Here is a 24,530-nt window from a genome sequence, read left to right as displayed (position 1 = left end):
ATATTAAATAAGACCGAAATTGACACAGGAAGGGACCAGAGAAATCAGAACTAGACCTTGTGAGAATGAGATTAAGTTTAGTTTTCACACAGGATAGGTGTGCCTGGCAAGGTGGGGCAGTTCAGGAATTGGCAGAAGGTTAAAAAGATAAACTGTAGTCCACGGTTGGTCCCCCTGTTTATCTGCCCACTATCTATTATCCTTGCAAGGTGGAGACTCAGGGGTAGAGGTTCCCAAAATAGCCTCATAACTTGTTACCAAACTAGCCCAGACTGGCTCTAAAGAGGCCTGAGCATAACCATTCTAGTCAGGGGTGGAGATTTGTTCCAACCATTTCAAATGTTGCAAATTCCCATGGGAAACTTATTTCAAATGTTTCCAATTTGCACTGGCAGCATGTTTCAAATTTGTGGAAGCTAGTTAGGCTTGTCCAATAGAATATAACCTCTGAAGTATCCAGCCACTGGAGAAACAGGGGAGGGACTTGCGAGTTAGGTGTAGGGAATAAATTCTGCTGGGTCTATTGTTCTGGGCGCCAACCCCCCACATTTTGGTTGGGTGCCTGTTCTTACAAGATCGTGAGTAAATTCTTTTCTTCTCCACAATTGGGTGAGCGTTTATTCCTTTTAAGAATAGTGCTTGTTTCTCACAACCCCAAATATATGAAAACATGATGTTGTCAAAGGTGGCTCTAGAGATCAGTGATTGAAGGATGGTCTACCAGGTGCTGAGATAACATGCAATACTTATGGATAGGAAGACTCAGTATTGTAATATGTCAATTCTACCCAAATTATTCTATAAATTCAATGCAATTTTAATTAGTATTCCAAAAGGATCATCCAAAGTATTTTTTCTTAAAGAATACACATGAACACACATACACACACCCTACAACTATAAAGGAAAATATTTATAAATTTATCTGTATTAAAATTTACAACTTTATAACAAAATGCAACATAAATAAAATTAATAGAAAACCCAAATTGAAAGTATATATTTGTAATGTGTATAAACAACAAATGTTGGTATACAAAGTATATAAGAAGATCTACAATCAAAAGTCAAAAAAGGCGTATTTTTTAAGGAGAAAAGACTAAAAATGAGAGCCTGTAGATGAAAGAACTTGTCCTACTACTGAAAAAAAGAGGTAAAAGTATTTCCGTTTCCTGTCTACAAACCATGGCTATGAAGCAGTCTGATTTATTTTCTAACTATACTGGGGCTTACATATCTTGGAATGTTTTTGTCCCCTTCAAATTGTGACAGTTGTCCAGTTTCAAATAAAATATCTTGGATGGATGTATAGAACTATCCCATCAGTTTTTCAAATAAAATATCTTGGATATATATATATATATATAACTATCCCATCAATTGTACTCACAACACTTTGAAAATTCTTTTGGAACTGCCTTCAGAAACTGTACTATATTGTTTTTTTTTTTTAATTCAGTTTTACTGAAATACACTCACACACCACACAGCCATCCATGGTGTACAGTCAACTGTTCACAGCACCACCATACAGCTATGCATTCATCACCACAATCTACTTCTGAACATTTTCCTTACATCAGAATCAGAATAAGAATAAAAGACAAAGGTAAAAAAGAACACACAAATCATCCTCCCCATCCCACCCTATTTTTCATTTAGCTTTTGTCCCCATTTTTCTACTTATCCATCCATACACTAAAGGGAGTGTCATCCGCAAGATTTCCACAATCACACAGTCACCCCTTGTAATCTACATTGTTATACAGTCGTCTTCAGGAGTCCAGACTACTGGGTTGGAGTTTGATAGTTTCAGGTATTTACTTCTAGCTATTCCAATACATTAAAACCTAAGAGGTGTTATCTATATAGTGCATAAGAATGTCCACCAGAGTGACGTCTTGACTCCACTTGAAATCTCTCAGCCACTGAAATTTTATTTCGTTTCATTTCGCATCCCCCATTTGGTCAAGAAGATGGTCTCAATCTCATGATGCCAGGTCCAGATTCATCCCCGGAAGTCATATCCTGCATTGCCAGGGGATTTACACCCCTGGGAGTCAGGTCCCACAAAGGGGGGAGGGCAGCAAGCTCACCTGCCTAGGTGGCTTAGTTAGAGAGAGAGAGAGAGAGAGGGCCACATCTGAGCAACAAAGAGACATTCAGGGAGACTCTTAGGCACAATTATATGCAAGTTTAGCCTCTCCTTTGCAGTAACGAGCTTCATAAGGGCAAGTCCCATGATAGAGGGCTCAGCCCATCAAACCACCAGTCCTAATGTTTGTGACATCAGCATCAGTCCAGGTGAGGAAGTCCAACACTTCCGCACTTACCCCCAGCTCCTCAGGGGGGCCCTGTAAATATATTTTTATTCTCTGCCCAAATTACTTGGGGATGTCGCTATTTCAGTCTAACCTATATTCAAAGTTCTATGTAATTGTGGTGTTGGAACAAACCGACTGTAGAGTTACACTATTTAGAAAATATAGATCCTGCACCAAATAGACATCTCTTCCCTTGTTCTCACATGGAAGTTGAAGTTTTAAAACACAGTCAGTTTCGACCTTTACCCTTTGGCCTGGTTTGCCCTAGTCTTAACCAGATCTGCTTCATTCATATCACTAATTTGAAGTCTGCACTCAGTACTATATTGTTTTAATAACCTCAACAGTGGCAGAGTTTCATCCTTTGATAGTTGATTTAATTTGGAGGAACAAACATTCAGAATCAAGTCAGATACACAAAATATGTGATTAAGCTCAGTAAAGCTTTAGGTTAGTAAGATCTGGTATTAACTAAAGAAAAGAAAAACAAAAAACTAGGATGAGGCCAGGACTTAGCTACTAAAATGGCAATAGCACAGAACTGAAATCGGATCCAGAAATTCTGGTCCCAGTTCAGTCTTTAACAAAGTATGCAGCTTTGGTCAAGTCACCTTTCTTCTCTGAACCTAAATTTCCTTCCAGTCATAAAATTCTCCTTATCAGTTATCTAGTTGTCTGTTCAAAAGAAACAGAATCTGATGCCAAGAAGAGTAAATTTTTGTAAACGAGGGGTAGGAAAAATTTTTCTAGAAACTCTGTAGGCGTGAAGAGTTGAACCAGTCAAGACACAGCAACTGAAGGTTATAATGACCTGCTCCACATTTGTATCCTACAAACGCTCTGGCTCTCAAGATTGTTAGATAATTTAGACAGCAATGCCTGACATAACTGGCAAAAAATTGTAGCCCAACTTCACAAGGCCTGACAGAACGTTTAACGCCAACAATCTATTTCACTGCCTCTATATGACAAAACACTGCGTATCTGTATGCATTCAAATCACATCATAATAAAACAATTTTTAAAAAGAACTTTTATATTCATTCATTTATCAATATAGCAGGTCCTGTGGTAGGCCTTGGGAATTCCGCGTTCAAAATCACATGGTCGTGCCTTCACGTGGCCTTTACGGACCACGGAGGGGAGGGTTATTTTGTTTTTTTCATTACGCTCAGATCCCGGCGAAATCTTTCGGAGCAGCGCTGGGAGGGACGGGTCTTCTCACCCTGGATTCCACAGTCCGTTGCGGGCCAGGAGCCCAGGGTGGGCGAGGCCGAGGGCGGGGCGGAGGAGCGGGCGGAAGAGCTCCCGGAGACGGGAGCTGGCCGGGGGCGGGACCTGTTCTGATAACTCCCTCCGCCCGGGCCTGGGCCTGCACCCGTGGCCGTCAGGGCCGCGGAGCTGGGCTGCGCCTTCTGAACCTCGGCCCCGCTCCATGGCGGCGGTGGCCAGACGAGAAGTTGGGGTGGAATGCGGCTGACGCGGAAGCGACTGTGCTCGTTTCTCATCGCTCTGTACTGCCTCTTCTCTCTCTACGCCGCCTACCACGTCTTCTTCGGGCCCCGCCGCCGGGCCACGGCCGCGTCCCCGCGGGGCCTCAGGAAGGGGGCGGCCCCCGCACGGGAGAGGCGCGGCCGAGGTAGGACGCCGGCTGCTAACTCAGGCCCCGCTGTGCGCCGGGTCTGGCGCTGAGGGGCGGCAGGGGCGGGATGGAACCTAGCCACGCGGCTGCGGACCCTGCTCTCGGGTCCGGGATTGCCTGTGGGCGCCGGCGTGTGCTTTTGCTCCTGCAGCACTCGTTAGCCAGACCTGAACGGGATTGGAGGGCGTGCATCCCCCTTATCCTAGCCCGAATCTCGCACGCAGTCCCCATTCCCCACCCCGAGACTGACAGGCGCGCACACCTTTAAAACATGTATTAAATATCCAAGAGGTTGTCGCAAGTGCAGGAGATTCGCGGGAATGCTGCAGAACTTAAGACGTCTATTGATCATGCAGTGACTTACAGGGCCGAGAGGTTTTCACTGGTTCCCTGGCCTATTATTTTGACTTATGATGTCGGGTTCGGACTCAACCTTAACTCTCCCTTGTTTCAGAATTTTGTAGTAGTCTCTGAAACTGGTAGTCACTTTACATTTCTGAAGTCAAGTTTTTATGCCCGTGTTACGTACGGTATATACAATAGATAAAGAATTGCAAAATTAAACATACAGCTTGATACATTTTATCCAGTTATTTTAAAGGGTTTTGTTTTGGATGAGATCATTTTTATCTTACGTTAACATTTTATTTCTAAGATCTTTCAGGGTAAAGGTTCAATAAATATTAAGTTGCTGATTTCCTTTTTTTTTTAAATTGTGTTTAACCAATTCAAATTCAGTTTATCATTTTGTAAAGTTGGAGTTAGGATAAAATTAGAACTCTCTAACATCTAATTTAAATGACTTGACTTTGTAAGTGCAGCTATACTAACTAATAAGCTCTGTTACTCTTTTTAAAACAGAACAGGCTACTTTGGGAAGTGAAGAATGGAATCCTTGGGAAGGAGATGAAAAAAATGACCAACAACGCAGGTTTAAAACTAACCTTCAAATATTAAATAAATCCACCAAAAGAAAAACAGACCTCAGTGTACAAATCTGGGGCAAAGCTGCCGTTGGTAAGTTAATGTGTAGAGGTAAGACATTCAAAAATCATGATACTTTATTAATAGTAAATTAAACTCATTTTAATTAATATGATTTATTTCATCCTTTGTTAATTAAGGTGCCAAGATGCATTGTTTCAGTTTTTTGTCAATATTGCATTTCTCCTTTCCATTAGACACCACCTATGCAACCACACACATATATTCCATTGTTGATCTTCAGAAGAACATAGCTATATTTGTAGATACAAAGAGTGGTTTGTGTAGCATCATTGAAATGTTTATTATCAACTGAATTTTCATAGATTTGTGTATTTATTGGAAACTTATACAAGTATAAGATATGGTCTGGTGGCCAAAAAATTTGGGAAACACTGAACTGAACAAAGTTAAACAGGGTTTTTTAAATTGCAGGACTTTTCTCAGAGCCTTTGATATGACAGTGTTTGTTTTGAGTGTCCAGGAAGGGGATATAGTATGTTGAATAAACTTGATTGCCCATAGAAGCATTTTCTTGCTGGCTTTCATGAGACTCTAGTGCTACAAGCTATATATTATACTGAATTAGAGAATGGAGCACTCAGTGAGGGCTATGAGTCAGAAAGAATTTAGTGAATTAGAACGGCTTTATTTGACCTTTAAAGGTGAGTTGGATTTATGTACAATAAAGGATGTGGATAGAAAGTACCAGATGTAGGAGAGTGAATAGAGCATCGTGCCTGGTCTGTGATGTTTGATAAATGCATTCACACTTGTATGCAAATATATTACTTGACAATATAAAGGAGCAGAATATAAACTCATCTCACATACCAGAGAAGACCGGACAGTAAATAATTTTGTTTTTGTTTTTTAATTACCAGGTTTGTATCTGTGGGAGCATATTTTTGAAGGCTTACTTGATCCCACTGATGTCACTGCTCAGTGGAGAGAAGGAAATTCAGTTGTAGGAAGAACACATTTCAGGTACTAATTGTGCAACATTAACCTTTGATGTATTGAGATACAATGTTTCATGTAAATTCTAGAAGAAAATAAAAGGAAAACATTTATATAAAATTTTTCCATTTCAACTTGTGAAGAATAGAGAAATAAATCTCATGAATAGTAGTAGTTAAAACTTACCTTGAACATTTTCTTATAAAAGGATTTTTCATTTTGCTTTTCATGTAATAGTCATGTTCACTTTTTATAATATTCAGGTGGTTTAAAAGTTGTTGCTGTCACTTTTGAAAGTTTTATTTATTGAAACATATTTCATGTATGAGTTCTATCATATGGTTTAATAGTTTAGATTACTATGTTTTCAATACTCAAATCTTCTTTTAGATTCACTAAAACCAATGTATTGCTGAGATTTTTTTGAGCTTTTATTTTCATAAAACTTATTTATGATTTTATAAACTACAGATTTAAAATGGGTAGATCATTTTATTTAGAAAAATTGAAAGTAAATGTTATGCATAGTACTCTTAATATTTTGGTATTTGAAAGCAAATGTTATTATGGGTATTTCTCTAATACATATAAACTTTTCAGTAAAATTCTTAAAAATTCATAGAGAAGTTAGCATCTTTATAAAATTATGCATTATTATGATAATGATATCAAAGTATTTGAACAGATAGCATTGACTCCCAAAAGAAAGGCTTCCCTTCTGAGATTTTACCTGAGATTTTACTTTATGACCAAATAGCATTGCTATTTCCTCTTAGGATTTAAGGAACTGTGTATTCAAAGAAGTTAACCATTGTAGCAGATTTTTTTTAAAACATTTTTTTTATGGTGCAACATAACATATATGCAGAAAAGTGATAAATTTCAAGGTACAGTTTTTAAGTAGTTAAAGAGGATATTTCAAAGTATAGATGACTTCCAGTTCCACAATTTCAAGTGTTTCCTTCTAGCAGTTCCAATACATTAGAGACTAAAAAGAAATATCTGTATAATGATGCAGTACTCACCATCAATTGTTAAATCCTATCTTCTCTGTTATAACTCCTCCCTCTCATTTGATCATTCTTTCAAACTTCAGGGAAATGTGGACAATGACCATTATAACTTCTTCATGTTGATAAATGGTGTTGACATTTTGGTGTAAGGGGATGCAACTGGTTGATATTCTTGAAGAGATTGACACCTCTGGGTTTCCAGGCTTATCTGGCATAGGAACATTCTGGAGGTTTTAAGTTTCTGAAAAATAAACTTAGTGAGTGAAACTTGTATGGTGTCTCAGTTAGAGCCCTGGGTATTCTTTACGGTGTTCAGGAATACTGATGGTTGGGACTTGGCATACCATGGCAGTCTGCAGTATTTAGCTGAAGCTTGTGTAAGGGTAACCATCAGAATAGCCTCCTGATTCTATTTGAAGTCTCTTAGCCACTGCAACAATATTTTGTTACATTTCTTTTCCCCCTTTTGGTCAAGAAGACATAGTCAATCCCATGATACCAGGGCCAGGCTCCTCTCTGGGAGTCATGTCCCACTTTTCCAAGGAGACTTACACCCCTGGAAGTCGCATCCCACATACGGGGGGAGAGTAATGAGTTTATTTGCAGAGTTGGGCTGAGAGAGAGACAGAGAGGCCACATCTGAGCAACAAGTGACTCTTAGGCCTAATTATAAGTAGGCTTATCTTCCCCTTACAGAATAAGTTTCCTAAGAGCAGCCCTCAAGTTGAGGGCTTAGCTGATTAAATTGGGAGTCCCTAATACTTGGGAGAATATCAGGGATTCCCCAGGTGGGAAAGTTTAATAGTTCCGTATTTTTTCTCCAGTCCCTCAAAGGACTTTGCAAATACTTTTTTATTATCTGCCCAACATACTCTGGTATGAGTCAGGGTATTACATTAAGCTATACAGAATTATAATACCTCATTCTCTATTTTAGGTTCCATGTGTTTGGGTTATTTAAATGAACTGGCCAGGCAGATGAAGTTAGATTGTATGCTACAGAAAATTTAAATTTTGTACAAAATAAACATCTCTTCCTTTGGTCTCACACAGAAGGTAAAGTTTTAAAATATAGACATTCTTCTCCTTTACCCTGTATTCTGCTTTACCTTAGTCCCAACCCATTCTGCTTCATTCCTATCTCTAACTGAAGTCTGATCTCTTTTTCTTCTTCTTTAAGAGTGGCAGTATGGAGTAATGCTGACTTACAGAGCTGCAGAACCCTAACTGGGAGTCTTAGGTGTCACACAGGTACCCCAAGTTCCAGAGAAATACCAGGCTATACACAGAGCACAGCATCTCAGAATTTAGAAATAGCATTTAAAACTAAGGAATAAATGTAACTGCTATAAGAGCTTACAGTCTAGGCCCTAATTTTCTTATAAGTATTTTCTAAATGAGACCATAGAATATTTGTCCTTTTGTTTCTGGCTTATTTTGTTCAACATAATGTCCTCATGGTTCATTCATCTTGTTGCATGCCTCATAACTTCATTTCTGTAGCTGCACAGTATTCCATTGTATGCATACATGACAGTTCACCCTTCTGTTCCTCAGTTGATGTACTTTTCAGCCACCTCCATCCGTTGGCTATTGTGAATAATGCCACCATAAACATCAGCATGCAAGTGTCTTTTCTAGTCCCTGCCTTCAGTTCTTGCAAGTATGTTCCTAGTAACGGGATTATATGGCAACCCTATACTTAGTATCCTGTGGATCTGCTACTTACACTCCAGAGGGGCTGCAACATTCTGCTATACCAGCCTTGAATAGGTATAACGCTCTCTCCACAATTTCTCTAGCACTTGAATCTTTCTATTTATTTATTTATTTATTAATTTATTTATTTAGAATCTGCAGATTTTGTTGCAATATATTCACATAGCATATAGTCTATCCAAAATAAACAATCAACGTTTAACAGTATCCTCACTTAGTTGTACAATCGTCACTCAGTTTTAGACAATTTTCATTGCTCCAAAGATAAAAATAACATATAGACACAGCCACACAAAACAGAAAACCCAAAACACCCCATAACTCTTATCCCCCCCCCCCAATTATTTACCCTCATTATTGGTGTGGTACTAGTGAGGTATTCCTGTTAAATATAATCCATAGTATTCATTAGGTAGCTTTTCCCATATACCACTCTATTATTAATTCTTTGTACAAGTGTCATACCTTTGAAGTAGTTCACTCACTTATATTTGTAGTGCTAATCAGTGAGACACATGACTTTAAATAACCCCCCTCAATCACATTCACCTTCAATACAGCACTATTATTTATAATCACACTGACAAACTACCATTTCCTCTACCCATTCCCATACACTTAAGTTCAACCTCATTAACAAGTCTGTTCATATTAGGTAACTGCTCCCTCTTCTCTAGCTTCTGCCTATCTCTGGGTCCCCTTTATTCTATATTTTAAGACTCTCAAGTTTACAGTTGTTTAGGTGGTTCATATTAGTAAATCATTCAATATCTATCCTTTTATGTCTGGCTTGTTTCACTCAGTATTATGTCATCAAGGTTTGTCTATGTTATCACATGCTTCAGAATCTCTTTCCATCTTACTGCTGCATAATATTCCATCATATGTATATACCATATTTTGTTTATCCACTCATCTGTTGATGGACACTTGGATTGTTTCCATCTTTTGGCAATTGTGAATAATGTCACTATGAAGATCGGTGTGCATATGTCTGTTTGTGTCACAGCTTTCAGGTCTTCTTTCTGAAAAGTGAAATTTTGGGGCATAGGGCAACTCGATGCTTAGTTTTCTGAGGAACTGCCAAACCGTCTCATAGGACTTTAGCCTTCTAAGGAACCACCAAATTGTCTTCCAAAGTGGCTGTACCATTATACATTCCCACCAGCAGTGAGTAAGTGTTCCAATTTCTCCATGTCCTCTCCAACATTTGTAATTTCCTATTTGTTAAATGGCAGCCATTCTTATAGGTGTGAGATGATCTCACTGTGGTTTTGATTTCATTTCCCTAGTAGCTAATGAAGATGAACATCTTTTTATGTGCTTTTTATCCATCTGTATTGCCTCTTTGGAAAAATGTCTATTCATATCCTTTGCCCATTTTATAATTGGGTTGTTTGTTCTTTTATTGTTGAGCTGTAGGATGTCTTTATATATACTGGATATCAAAACTTTATCAGATACATGGTTTCCAAATATTTTCTCCCATTGAATTGGCTGCCTCTTCATCTTCTTGACAAAGTCTTTTGAGGCACAGAAACATCTGATTTTGAGGAGTTCCCAAATCTATTTTTTCTTTTGTTGCTTGTGCTTTGGATGTAAGGTCTAAGAAACTACCTCCTATTAGTAAGTCTTGAAGATGTTTCCCTATATCTTCTTCCAGGAATTTTATGGTACTGGCTCTTATATTTAGGTCTTTGATCTACTTTGAGTTAATTTTTGTATAGGGTGTGAGGTAGGGGTCCTCTTTCATTCTTTTGGCCATGGATACCCTGTTCTCCCATCCTCGTTTGTTGAAAAGACTATTCTGCCCAGTTCAGTGGATTTGGGAGCCTTGTCAAAAATCAATTGACTAGAGATCTGAGGGTCTATTTTTGAACTCTCAATTCGATTCCATTGATCAATGTATATATCTTGTGCCAATACCATGCTGTTTTGACTACCGTGGATTTATAATAAGCTTTAAAGTCAGAAAGTGTAAGTCCTCCCACTTTGTTCTTCTTTTTTAAAGAAGTTTTTGGCAATTAGAGTTCCCTTTCCCTTCAAAGTAAATTTGATAACTAGCTTTTCAAAGTCTGCAAGGTAGGTTGTTGGTATTTTGATTGGTATTGCATTGAATCTGTGGAACATTTGGGTAGCGTTGATATCTTAACAACATTTAGCCTTCCTATCCATGAACATGTAATATCTTTCCACCTATTTAGGTCCTCTTTATTTCTTTTAGCAAGTTTTTGTGGTTTTTCTGTAGAGCTCCTTTACATCCTTGGTTAATTTTATTCCTAGATACTTGATTCTTTTAATTGGCTATTTAGCGAATGGAATATTTTCTTAATTGCCTGGTCAGTTAGGTCATTTCTTAGTGTATAGAAACATTACTGATTTTTGCACATTAATCTTGTATCCTGCCACTTTGCTGAATTTGTTTATTAGCTCATGTAGCTTTGTTGTAGCTTTCCCAGGATTTTCCAAATATAGGATCATGTCATGTGCAAATAGTGACAGTTTTACTTCTTCCTTTCTGATTTGGATGCCTTTTATTTCTTTTTCTTCCCTAATTGCTCTAGCTAGAAATTCTAGCACAATGTTGAATAATAGTGGTGACAATGGGCATCCTTGTCTTGTTCCCGATCTTAGGGGGAAGTCTTTCAGTCTCTCACCATTGTGTATGATGCTGGCTGTGGGTTTTTCATATATGCCCTTTATCATATTGAGGAAGTTTCCTTCAATTCCTACCTTTTGAAGTGTTTTTATCAGAAAAAGATGCTGAATTTTGTCAAATGCTTTTTCAGCATCAATTGAGATAATCAAATGATTTTTCTCTTTTGATTAATGTACTACATTACATTGATTTTCTTATGTTGAACCACCCTTGCATGCCTAAATGAATCCCACTTGGTCGTGGTGTATAATTCTTTTAATGTGCCTTTGGATTCAATTTTCAAGTTGAGGATTTTTGCATCTATGTTCATTAGGGAGATTGGCCTGTAGTTTTCCTTTCTTGTACTATTTTTATCTGGTTTTGGTATTAGGGTAATGTTAGCTTCATAAAATGATTTAGGTAGTGTTCCCTCTTCTTCAGTTTTTTGGAAGAGTTTGAGCAGGAATGGTGTTAGTTCTTTTTGGAATGTTTGGTAAAATTCCCCTGTGAAGCCATCTGGACCTGGGCTTTTCTTTGTAGGGAGGTTTTTGATGACTGATTGAATCTCTTATCTGTGATTGGTTTGTTGGGGTCTTCTATTTCTTCTTTTTGTTGTTGTTGTTTTATTTTAAAATTACTTTATTTAGCAAATAAAAAAAAATTTCCAAACAAAGCAAAGCAGTGGAAAGTTTCTATTTCTTCTTGAGTCATAATGGGTTGTTCATGTGTTTCTAGGAAATTCTACATTTCCTCTGAGTTGTCTAATTTATTGGTGTACAGTTGTTCTTAGTATCCTCTTATGATTTTTTTATTTCTTTGGGATCCATGGTAATGGCCCCGCTCTCATTTCTGATTTTGTTTATTTTCATCTTCTCTCTTTTTGCCTTTGTCAGTCTAGCTAAGGGTTTGTCAATCTTGTTGATCTTCTCAAAGAACCAACTATTGTTTTTTGTTCTCCAGTTCATTTATTTCTGCTTTATTCTTTGTTATTTCTTTTCTTCTACTTGCTTTGGGGTTAGTTTGCTGTTCTTTCCATGGCTTCTTCAGTTGTTTAGTTAGGTCTTTGGTTTTAGTTCTTCCTTTTTAATGTATGTGTTTAGTGCTACAAGTTTCCATCTCAGCATTGCCGTCACTGTATCCCATAGGTTTTGATATGTTGTATTCTCATTTTCATTTGTCTCCAGATATCTACTGATTTCCCTTGCAATTTCTTCTTTGACTCACTGATTGTTTAAGAGTGTGTTGTGTAATCTAATATATTTGTGAAATATATGGTTCTTTGGTGGTTATTGATTTCCAGCTTCAATCCATTATGGTCAGAGGAAGTGCTTTGAATAATTTCAACTTTTTAAAATTTATTGAGACCTGTTTTGTGGCCCAGCATAAGATCTATCCTGGAGAATGTTCCTTAAGCACTAGAGAAGAATGTATATACTGGTATTTTGGGTTGCAACAATATATATATCTGTTAGGCCTAATTCATTTATCACATTGCTTAGGTTTCTTATTTCCTTATTGATCCTCCATCTAGTTGTTCTATCTATAGAAGAGAGTGTTGTATTGAGCTCTACTGCTCTTATTGTAGAAATGTCTATTGCTACCTTCAGTTTTGTCAATGTTTGCCTCATGTACTTTGGAGCTCTGATTGGTGCATAAACATTTATGTTTATTATTACTTCTTGGTGAATTGTCCCTTTTATTAACATACAGTGTCCTTCCTTATCTCTTATGACACCTTTGCTTTTAAAGTCTATTTTGTCTGATAATAATATAGCTGCCCCTGCTTTCTTTTGATTATAGCTTGCATGGAATATTCTTTTCTATCCTTTCAGTTTCAATCTATTTGTATCCTTGGGTCTAAGATGAGTGTCTTGTAAACAGCATATAGATGGATCATACTTTTTAATCCATTTTACCAATATGTATCTTTTAATTGGGGAGTTTAATCCTTTCATATTCTAAATTATTATTGTAAAGGCAGTACTTGAACCAGTTATCTTACCCTTTGGTTTTTATTTGTCAGATTTATTTTCCCCCCTTGCTCTTTTTTTTCCTTTAAGTTATCCTTAGTAATATTCTTCCATTCTGTGCCCTTCTCCAGACCTGTTCTGTCTTTTTTTCAGCCAACAGAGCTCCCTTTAGTATTTCTTGCAGGGCAGGTCTCTTGTTAACATAGACTCTCAGCATTTGTTTGTTTGTGAAGATTTTAAACTCTCACTTTTGAAGGAGAGCTTTACTGGATAAAGAATTCTTGGCTGACAGTTTTTCTCTTTCAGAAGCTTAAATACGTCATATTACTGCCTTCTCACCTCCATGGTGCCCATTGAGTAGTCAGTACTTAGTCTCATGTGGCTTCCCTTGTATGTGGTGAATTGCTTTTCTCTTGCTGCTCTCAGAGTTTTCTCCTCTTCAGCACTTGACAGGCTGATTAGTATATGTCTCAGAGTGGGTTTATTTGGATTTATTCTATTTGGACTTCCTTGGGCTTCTTTGAGCTTCTTTGATTTACATATTTATGGTCTTTTATAGGGATTGGAAAGTTTTCTCCAATTAGCTCTTCAAATACTCTTCCCAGGAATTTACTCTTCTCTTCTCCTCCTGGAATACCAGTAATTCTTATATTTGCATGCTTCATGTTGTCCGTCATTTCCCTGAGATCCAATTCAAATTTTTCCATCTTTTCCACATTTGTTCTTGTGTGTTCGAATTCAGTTGTCTGTCCTCTAGTTCTTTTTTCTGCCTCCTCAAATCTGCTGTTTTGTGTCTCTAATATATTTTTAATTTTATCTGCAGTAAATTTCATTTCCAAAAGGTGTGCTATTTTTCTATTTACTCTTTCAAATTCTTCTTTATGCTCTTCATGTGTCTTCTTGATATCTTTTATGTCTTTGGCAAACTCATTGACTTTTTGGAGAATTGTCTGTACTTTGTTGATTACTTTTTCCAGATTCTTTGTCTCCAGCTTTTTTGTTTGGTCACTTGACTTGGCCATATCTTCTTGCATCTTCATGTGTTTTATGATTTTCTGATTTTTCAGCATTTGATTATCTTGATATGGTTATTTTGAAAGTTGATTTTCATTGCTCACCTAAGATTTTATAGTTGCTTGGATTTGCACTGAAGGTCTCTTTGGCACTTGATTTATCGTACTTCCCATTCTGAGCAAGGCCAAGGCCTCCCATGGGAGATGCAAGTCTATGGACATCTATAGAATATTTGGCAGAACAGCAGTTTGTCAGCGTGCACTTTCCCTGTCTTCCCAGCAGATGGCATTCTTGGGCCACCTCTTTCCCTGAAGCCCACTTTTCCCTGACTGTGGCAGCCAGCTGGGCAGGGTCCAAACAAGTTGGAATTCCAAACAATGCAGCAGGACTCCATGTGTGCTGGATACTGCCAGCCCTGGGCTGGGAGGTGGGCGCTGTGCACTTCGGCAGAGAATCTGTTTGAGTGCACAATTGGTCTGGTGATTCACAGCCTTCTGATTAGAAAAACCTCGGGCTGTTGGGTTGAGAGTTTCACCTTCCCCAGACCTCAGCCAGCTCAGAAGTGTCCTGCTATTCGTTGGGCCACAAGTTCCCTGCCCGCTGCACACTTTCAGGCCTCTGGAGTGGGTTGGGAGCTCTTGGTGCTTCCATGTGGTTCTCTCTCTTGTCCCTGCCTCTCTGCCCGTGCACATTGGGAGCGCAGTGGGCTTCCTTGGAGAAAGGATACAGGCAGCGGAACATAGAATGTCTCGTCTGCCAATTGTCTGATCGGCTCTGCTCTGCATCCCCTCTCCTCCCGAGGGACTAAATTAAGTCTGTTGCTTCCAGAATTCCCATACATGAGCTCCTGGCTGAGAGATATGGGAGGGGCTGAGAGATGACTCCTCAACTGGTTGCGGAGATGAGAATGTGAGAATGCTCAACTTCTCCCTCACCCCTCCAGGCCAGCATGTAGCAGCCTGCATCAGATGTGGTCTCAACTAAATGAACTCACCCTATCCTTTCAGTCATAATTTCTCCACTTTTTCATCCAGGTCCTCCAAATATAATGTAGAAGTCCCTCTCTGGCCGCTCATACCCTGGAACCACTGCCAAGGTTGTTTTCTGCCTTTCCCCTAGTTATTCCACCATGGAGAAGATAGCTCTGCCTCTCTATTCCACAGTCTTCCTGGAACTCCTGTAGCAGATTTTTTTAAAAGAGCTTTAGGCTCATGAAAATTAGCACACGTAATGTATCCAAAATTAATAAACTTTTATGGAATTGCAAGATTTGAATTGAATCAGGGTCCATAGATACTAACATTAGTGTTTCAACACATTCAGCATCCTTATTTGACCACTAGTGAATCAGAGGTGGCTGTAGGGTGGAAACAAATACTTTGAACAGAAAGAGTAACAACTTGGCTGTCTTTGAAAACGTAAAATGGATTCACATAGGATAGTATTATATTATTTTCTCTTCAGAACATAATTTCTATAGTGAATCATAATATCTGAATGAATACTGAGTGACTTTTTCTTTTTAGGTTAACCGTCATCCCTATTTAAAAAGAACTCTTTGGATTGATAAAAATTAGAACAGCAAGTAAACAGCTTTCTATAATACCCAAAGACTACTCACTTTAATAAGAGAAATGCTATTTATTGAAGAGAGATAGTAATTATAATATCACAGATGACCTGTCTCTCAAATTAGGTCTCAACTCCAGGGCAAAGAGATCGTTTATGAGAATTATATATGACTTGGTAAAGAGAAAGGAGCTCTCCATGAACCAGAGGCCTTCCTTGTGGCCTTTCTAATACCGTTTTTGTCTTAACAGATACATTCTAGTAGGATTCCGTGAGATAGGTAAATCCAACTGAGCATGAATTCTAGAATGTTCCTTCATGAGATAATTAGAAAGTTTCACAGTTGGAGCTTTATCTCCGAGTACCTTCTCTACTGTATTTTAATGTTTACCAATTTTAGGACTTAGATTCCAAATTACAGTCTACTCTTTGTTCTATTCATTACTGGGATAGAGAAATTTCCCACAGTTCTTATTCTCAGTTCTTACTAAATTCTTGGTTATGCTGTTTAATCTTTGAAAAAAACAAAAACAAAACAAAACAAACAAACAAAAAATTCTTACCTAACTTTGGAAACTATATTTATACTGACAATTGGTTCATAATTCTTCAAAAATTAAACCATAATTTAAAGACTGGTTAACCTTTTAATTCATTCTCTACTAAATAACTGTTGAGCACCTCCTAATTTTGTTTCCCTTTTCATTCTCCATAATCCATGGAAAGGGGAATTGGTGTCTCTTCTGAAATGCAAACAAGCTAATAGCTGAGGGTAGTCAGTGGATTTATTTATGAATTGGTTAGTTTTATGCATCCTTGGAGCCACAAAAGTAACTTCTTAATTAATATCTTATGTTCTAAAGTGCCTTCTCTTGTCTTCCTCTATACTAGAATAAATAAATATCCAGTTTGTCAACAGAATATTTAAGTAGCATGTCAGTAAAAATGTGAGAGCAAGATTTTATGGTAATACTACTTAGGGGGGTAAAAAAAAAAAAAAAAAGTCCGTATTTTGATATGTAAGTATATGTAAGACAGAACAAGTTGCAAAGAGAGGGTTAAAGTGTATTTTAAGAGTAGCAAAATATAAAAATTGGAGTATTTCTATGTTTACAACACCTTAGACCTGAATTTATATACTGTATTTCTCAAAATATAAAATCACTGAGCCCAATATTTAATATAACATATCAGACTCATTTCTCTTCCATTTAAGCACTTATCTGTTACTGATTTTAATCTATATCCACTTAAACTGCTAAACAGAAGTTTGATATCATAGGAAGTAAAATTTTTATTTTGTTTAATTTTTTCACTTTTCATTTTGAAATAATTTCACCTTCAGAGATCTTGCAAAAAAAAAAAAAAAAAAAATCCATACAAAAAAATTCCCTTATGCCCTTCATCCAGATTCCTCAAATGCTAACACCTTGCATAACCACGGCACAATTATTTATCTCAGGAGATTAACATTGATACAAAACTATTATCCAATCTACAGATTTTATTCAAAATGCACCAGATGTCCCACTACCATTCCTGTGCACTTGGTTGCCAATCTCCTTCGTCTCTCCAACCTGTGACAGCTCCTCAGTCTTTCTTTGTCTTTCATGACCTTGTGACATATGAAGAGTACTGCTTATTTGTTTTCTAGAATGGCCTTTAGTCTGGGTTTGTCTGATGTTTCCTCAGATTGTCCATTTTAGTTAAGAATATCTCAGAAATGATGTGTCCTTTCCAGTGACTCTTATTTTTTCCCATTACTAGTTATACTACCTTTAATCACTTGATTTAAGTGGTGTCAGCCAGGGTTCTCCAATGTACCATTTTTTTCCTTTGTGATTAATAAGTATCTTACAAAGAGACCATTGTAAATAGGTTTCTCATCATACTTTCACCCACTGTTTTTAGCATCCAGGAACAAACAGTAGTTTTAAGTGTTCTGAATTTAAGAAACAAAAGTAAAAATATCACATAATTTGAATATGATGAATTATTTTGGATGAAGTAATTAATTGTTTATTATATGGAAAGAAATGCATGAAAACGAAATAGGGAAGTCTCATAAAAATCCCCAGAATCATTGGGTAAAAATTTAAAAACAATATGCAATCCCAATAGAATATACCGAAGACCATTCATTAGGAAAAGGAGCATAATATTGTGAGCTTCATTTAAAAAAAAGCCAACTAATGGAAGAGTGTATGAGGCAAGAATAGAACACAATAAATTATAAAAAATCAATAAGTTTGTTTGTAAATACTATTTCATATCTTCATGTTTATGTAAGCAGAACTCCATTAGGGTTTTCTAATACAGAGGATTGCTGGGAAGAGGCCTAATTATGTACTAATTAAAGTCTAAATTCAAGTGGTAAAAAACATGAAATCAGCATAATATAGAGCTATTTCACCCCTAAACAGTCTATATTAAAGAAGTCTTTTTAATTCTTCTCTGTTCTTTGGATGAATTAAGCCAGCATCAACTAAATTGGTTATATTGTTTATGCTGAAAATAAGTTCAGATTTTAAAATTCAGATTCATTGACATAAAGCAAAAGTGGACATAGCCAATCATAGAAATGGAAGACAACATTTGATAAGTCAGTTGATTTTTTTTTTAATTCACACATTTGTTTGATTTTAAATAAATGTTTCTTGAGCCTTTCCTCTATTGGGCAAAGTGTTGGAGTATTGGGCAAAGGTACATTACATTTTCACATCGTTATAATTATCTGTGGCAAAGATCAAGATATATATATTTTTTCATTTGATTTTTAAATAGGACAAAATGGCACACATAAATTGATAAGAGATAAACCTGCTTATTCACAAGGGGTTTGCCCACTTTAGATGAAAATATAAGTATGAAAATGAGTCAGAATTTTTTTTAAGAGTTACATTTAAAAAGTTGGCTTCAAATGGGGACAATATAAAGATGATGACATTTTATGCTTTAAAAGTAAAAATTTTGCGGCATTGCAAAAATTAAGAATAGTTTTGGTGTTATACAGTGAATCAAAGCCATGGTATTATTATAGGATGTTAAATTAATAGACATATTATTGCTAGCATCCAAATTACAAACATTTGTATGCAAAAAGTTCATTTGTAAATTGGGAGTCTAGACTAGATGTGCATTTTCAGAATGGGATATTATAGTGGGATAAGCACTATTGTTAAACTCAGTATATTACGAATATAAACATGATGTATGACATTATATACTTGGGGAAAAATGGCCTAAACTTCAGAAGCACCTTTCTCCTGACCCATTCTCCCTCTCCATCCAAGCTAGAATGGGAGTGGGGAGTTTTCCATTAAAAACATGAATTAGGAATTAAGGAGTTGTGGGAAAATACTCACCACAATAGAAGGATAAATCTCATTGCTAACATTTGAAAAATATAAAGACCTTTTATAAGTTAAGTATATCCATTTGATAAAAACTGAATTTTCTCAAATAACTTACTACTACTAATAATAATAATACATAATTCAATGACAGAGAACCTGTATGGTCTGTTTGGATTGTGCATTTATCATTTATCAAGACTGTTAGGTATTTTCATATCTGTAGCTCACTTAATATAACAATGGTGTACATACTGTTTGCTCAGTAGTACTTGGCTGAATTTAGAAAGAATGAAACAGAAATAATTATTGGATTCTAAAAATATATATACTGTTTTCTCAGTCAGCTTTAGAATGATTTTTCTGCATTTTCTAATATTAAGACTATTTGCTGGAGAGAACATTTTTAACTGAGCCAAGCAGAAGAAAATATATTGAAAATTAGAAGTTCTAGCTATTAAATATATGCTAAGAAATCTAGAAGAGCAGTCACTTTTAAAATTCTATATATGCCCTTCCTTGTCTCTCTGTCATCCCCTCTCAAGTGCAGTTTGGAGCCAGCTGGCACTCCTTTTTGGCCTTGTTCTGGCTGAGAAAGACTGACTAGGGAAACTCCTCTCCAGCATGACCCTCTCCCAGAATTTGCCCTCCAGGCAGAGGAAGCTTGAGACAATGAAAGCAGCATAGGAAACAATTGAGGTGGGTGGCCTAGGGCAAAGATTTACTTGCTTTAAGTCCAACAGAATACCTGGAGGAGGGAGGGCTATCTTCTGGGAAGCAGAGGGAGCATTCAAGCTCTTGTAAACAGGAAATCCTAAGGCATCTAGCAAGCACTAGCCCAGGACAAGACACAGACCCAGAAAACACAGGGAGGACCCTATGATTTGCATTCACCTTCTGACCTTACTGATAGGAAGGCTGAACTCTGATGGAGAGCATGAGGCAGTGCAAACCCAATTAGCAAAGATGGAGAAAGATGTCTTTAACATAGGTTTGCTTGGTTTTGTTAGCTCTTGACACTCAAAAAATCCGTGTCATATCATGAGCTGAATACAAATTCAAGAAACAAGCATCTCAGGGAACAAATCCCAAAGTTAAGAGTTTAAAATATTAAAATATTCAGTGTGGAACAAAAGATTACAAGATAAAGAAACAGGAAATGATTACCCATCCAAACAAAGAGGATAAAAGTCCAGAAAGATCAATGAAGAGGACAAGACTGTGGACAAAGACTTTTACAAATGATCTTCAATATGCTCAAGGAGATGAAGGAAAGAACTAAAGGATATCAGGAAAACAATGAACAATATGAAAATCTCAATAAGGAGATAGAAATTTTGAAAAGGAATTAAAGAGAACTACTGGAGTTAGAGACCACAATAACTGAAATGAAAAATATCCAGGAGGGTTTCAACAACAGATTGGAACTGACATAAGAAAGAATCAGTGAACTTGAACAAGACAGTTGAAATGACTCAGGCTGAGGAGCAGAAAGAAAAAAAGAATTATTAAAAAAAAATAGCCTGAGACATTCCAACATATGCATAATATTATATCAGACATTCCAATATATGCATAATAGGAGTCCCAGAAAGGGAAGAAAGAGAGAAAAGGAAAGAAGAAATAGTCGAAGAAATAATGACAGAAAACTTCCCAAACATAGCAAAAAGATGTGAATACGCACATTCAGTAAGCCCAAAGAACACCACATAGGATAAACTTGAAGAGAAATATGTCCCGTCATATACTGATCAAACTTTCAAATGCAAAGGAAAAGGAGAGAATTCTGAAAGCTGCAAGGGCAAAATGTGTTACATACAAAGGAGTTCCAATTAGATTAATTGCCTCATCAGAAACCATGGAGGCAAGAATGCAGTGGGTTGAAATATTAAGATGCTGAAATAAAACAACTGCCAGCCAAGAACTTTATATCTAGTGAGACTGTCTTTCAAAAATGAAGGTTTGACTAAGACATTCCCACAAAACAAAAGCTGACAGGCTTCATCACCACTAGACCTGCCCTACAAGCAATGCTAAAAGGAGTTCTTCAGAATGAAGGTTAGGACACTAGACAGTGTTTCAAGAAGCATAAAGAAATAAAGACCTCCAGTAAAGGTGACTCTTTGGGTAATTATAAATTGTATTTTTTTTTTTTATGTAACTACACATAAACCTATTTTTTTATGTAACTACACATTAGAACCTATTTCCTACAGGTTCTAAAATGCAAATTAAAAATGATAAATATATTGTTTTGTATATACAATGTTGCAAAGATATGTGGTAGTAAGTATAAAAAAAGGTGGGGGGATGGAGAGGTATGGGAACAGTTTTGTGTATGCTATTGAAGTCAAGTTGGTATCAAATCAAATATGATTGTTAAATATTTAGGACATTAAATTTTAAACCCATGGCAATTCCAAGGAAAATATATAGAAAATATATCCAGATAGAAATGAAAAGGGACTCAGTTTGGTAAAATACAAAAATTCAAATAAATGTGAAAGAAGGCATTAACAGAAGAATTGATACACAAAAAGGAATAAGACATGCAAAGACTAAATTGCAAAATGGCAGAAGAAAGTTTTGCATTATCAGTAGTGACTTTGAATGTAAATGGATCAAATTCTCCAGTCAAAAGGCAGAGATTGGCAGAATGGATAAAAAAACATGACCCAACTATATGCTGTTTACAAAGATTCACCTTAAATTCAAAAGAGAGCTGGGGTAGCTATACAAATATCAGATAAAATTGACTGTAAATCAAAACTGTTACAGGGACAAAGATGGTCATTGTATACTGATAAAGGTTCAATTCAGCAAGAAGACATAACAATTATAAATATATGTGTACCTGACAGTAAAGTCCCAAAATATGTGAAGCAAATACTGACATATTTGAATGAAGAAATTGATAGTTATATGTTAATAGAAGACTTTAATACACTGCTTTCATTAATGGATAGAACATCTAGACAGAAGATCAGTAAGGAAATAGAAGACTTGAATAACACTATAAACTAACTAGACCTATATAGAACATACATAGAACAAAAAAATACACATTCTTCTCAAGTGCACATGGATTATTCTCCAGGATAGACCATAATTTAGGTCACAAAACAAGTCTCAATAAATTCAAAATTATTGAACTGGTACAGTGTATATTCTCAAACCACATGGATTGAAGCTAGAAATCAATAACAGGGAGAAACAGAAAATCCACAAATACATTGAAATTAAAAAACCTACTCTTTTTTTTTAATCAAGATATATTCACAGAGCATACAACTTCCAAAGTATACAGTCAGTTGTTCACATTACCATCATATAGTTGTTCGCTTATCACCCCGATCTATTTGTTGAACGTTTTCCTTGTACCAGAAAAAGTGAAAATAAGAATTAAAAAAAGAGTAAAAAAAAAAAGAACACCCAAATCACCCCCCTGCCCTATTTTTCCTTTAGTTTTTTGTCCCTATTTTTCTACTCATCCATCCATACACTGGATAAAGGGGAGTGTGATCCACAAGGCTTTCACAATCACATTTCACCCCTTGTAAGCTACATTGTTATACATATGTCTTCAAGAGTCAAGGCTACTGGGTTGTAATTTCAGGCATTTACTTCTAGCTATTACAATACATTAAAACCTAAAAAGGGTTACTATATAGTGCATAAGAGTGCCAACCAGAATGGCCTGTCAACTCCATTTGAAATCTCTCAGCCATTGAAGCTTTATTTCATTTCATTTCACATCCACCTTTTGGTCAAGATGTTCTCAATCCCATGATGCCAGGTCCAGATTCATCCCCGGGAGTCATATCCCACGAACAACCTACTCTTAAACAACAATGGGTTAGGAGAAAATCAGAAGCAAAGTTAGGAAATATCTTCAGGTGAATGAAAATGAAAATAAAGCATACCGAAACTTATGAGATACAGCAAATTCAGTGCTGAGAAGGAAATTTATAGCTCTAAATGCTAACATTAAAAAAGAAGAAAGATTTCAATTAGAGACCTAACCTCAAAAGTGTAAGAAATAGAAAAAGAAGAGCAGACTAAACCCAAAGTTAGAAGAAACAGGGAAATAAAGATTAGAGGAGAGATAAATGAAATAGAAGACAAAAAAACAGTAGAGAGAGGGCTTCCAGAAGATGGCGGTTAGGAGAGATAGGGCAAAAAAAACACCTCTATGAAAAATACTAGATAAAAGCCAGAAACTGACCCAGAACACCATTTCCAGCAATGCACCACTTGGGCAAGGTCTGCTAAATCCACAGGGACTGTACACTTTGTGAAACCGGGAGTCTGCATTCTGAAATGAATGAGTAAGCCTGCTGAATATCCGGCAGCCATGCTGCAATGTGGGGAAACCATGGGTTGGTGTTTGGAGTTGGACTAGTTCTTTTTTTAAATAACCCCAAAGCAACTGCGGATAGGGCAGCGAGAACCACAGTGAAGTGTGACAGGAACAGGCTATGGGTATGCCTCAATATTTGGCATGCATGATAGCCTTTCACGCATCCGCTGCTAATTATCTCAGAGTGAGGAAGACAGAGGTGAGCCAAAAGGTGAAAATAACCACACCCCTTAAAGCCTTCTTCCCAGTGGGCTGGGAACGTGCCTGCCCCACTCTGGCGCCACAGCCTGAGCCATGCCAAAAAACCTGGTGTGAAGGGAATTATTTCCAACATCACGCACACATGCTACAATATCAGGCATGGACAATAGCCTTTCACGCACCCACAATTAATTGTCCTGGAGCTCAGAAGGGAGAGCTGTGCGAAAAGGGGGAAATTAACACTCTCCGTACGGCCATCCTTTCAGCAGGCTGGGACCGTCCCTACACAGCCCGGCAGCCCAGAACTTCCCTTGAGGGGTGGCGTGCACTTGTAACGTAGCACAGCCTTCCCTCAGCAGAGGCCCTAGGAAGGCACAGCTTGGAAGAGGGACCCACTTGGAAATCCCAGGGACCATATGCCAATAGCAAGGACTTGTGGGTCAGTGGCAGAGACAATCTGTGGTGAGACTGAACTGAAGGTTTAGACTCTTGCAATGGCCTTAAGTCTCCAGGAACACCTGGGAGGTTTGATTATTAAAGCCACCCTCCCTCTCTAACTGCTGAGACACACACCCCACATTCAGGGCTGACAGCACCAACAACACACCCAAACTTGGTGCACCAGTTGGACCCCACAAGAATCAGACCCCCACACACGACAAATACGAAGTTGGGGAGAACTGGCTTGAAGGGAATAGGTGGCTCGCGGACCCTACCTGCTGGTTAGTTAGAGAAAGTGTATGCCACCAAACTGTAGATCTGACAAATTAGAGATTAATCTTT

At 37.2% G+C, this 24,530-nt stretch overlaps 1 protein-coding gene across 3 annotated transcripts in view; it reads left to right on the top strand.

Moving 5' to 3' along the window:
* The first annotated feature begins 3,565 nt into the window (after window positions 1-3,565).
* RXYLT1 (ribitol xylosyltransferase 1) overlaps window positions 3,566-24,530 on the top strand; it is a 46,097-nt gene continuing 25,132 nt past the window's right edge. Inside the window, exons 1-3 of one of the 3 annotated variants that reach the window (XM_037846954.1) lie at window positions 3,566-3,963; window positions 4,828-4,983; window positions 5,835-5,937. In XM_037846954.1, coding sequence (XP_037702882.1) covers window positions 3,795-3,963; window positions 4,828-4,983; window positions 5,835-5,937 — 428 coding nt within the window. In that variant the 5' untranslated portion in view covers window positions 3,566-3,794. Of the gene's footprint in view, window positions 3,964-4,827; window positions 4,984-5,834; window positions 5,938-8,549; window positions 8,697-24,530 lie in introns of those variants that run through there. The other 2 variants (XM_037846953.1, XM_037846956.1) reach the window with 2 other exon arrangements.

This window comes from Choloepus didactylus, chromosome 8 (genome assembly GCF_015220235.1).
Source record: "Choloepus didactylus isolate mChoDid1 chromosome 8, mChoDid1.pri, whole genome shotgun sequence".
In the NCBI taxonomy this organism is placed as follows: Eukaryota; Metazoa; Chordata; class Mammalia; order Pilosa; family Megalonychidae; genus Choloepus; species Choloepus didactylus.
This window is presented reverse-complemented; position numbering and strand designations above follow the sequence as displayed.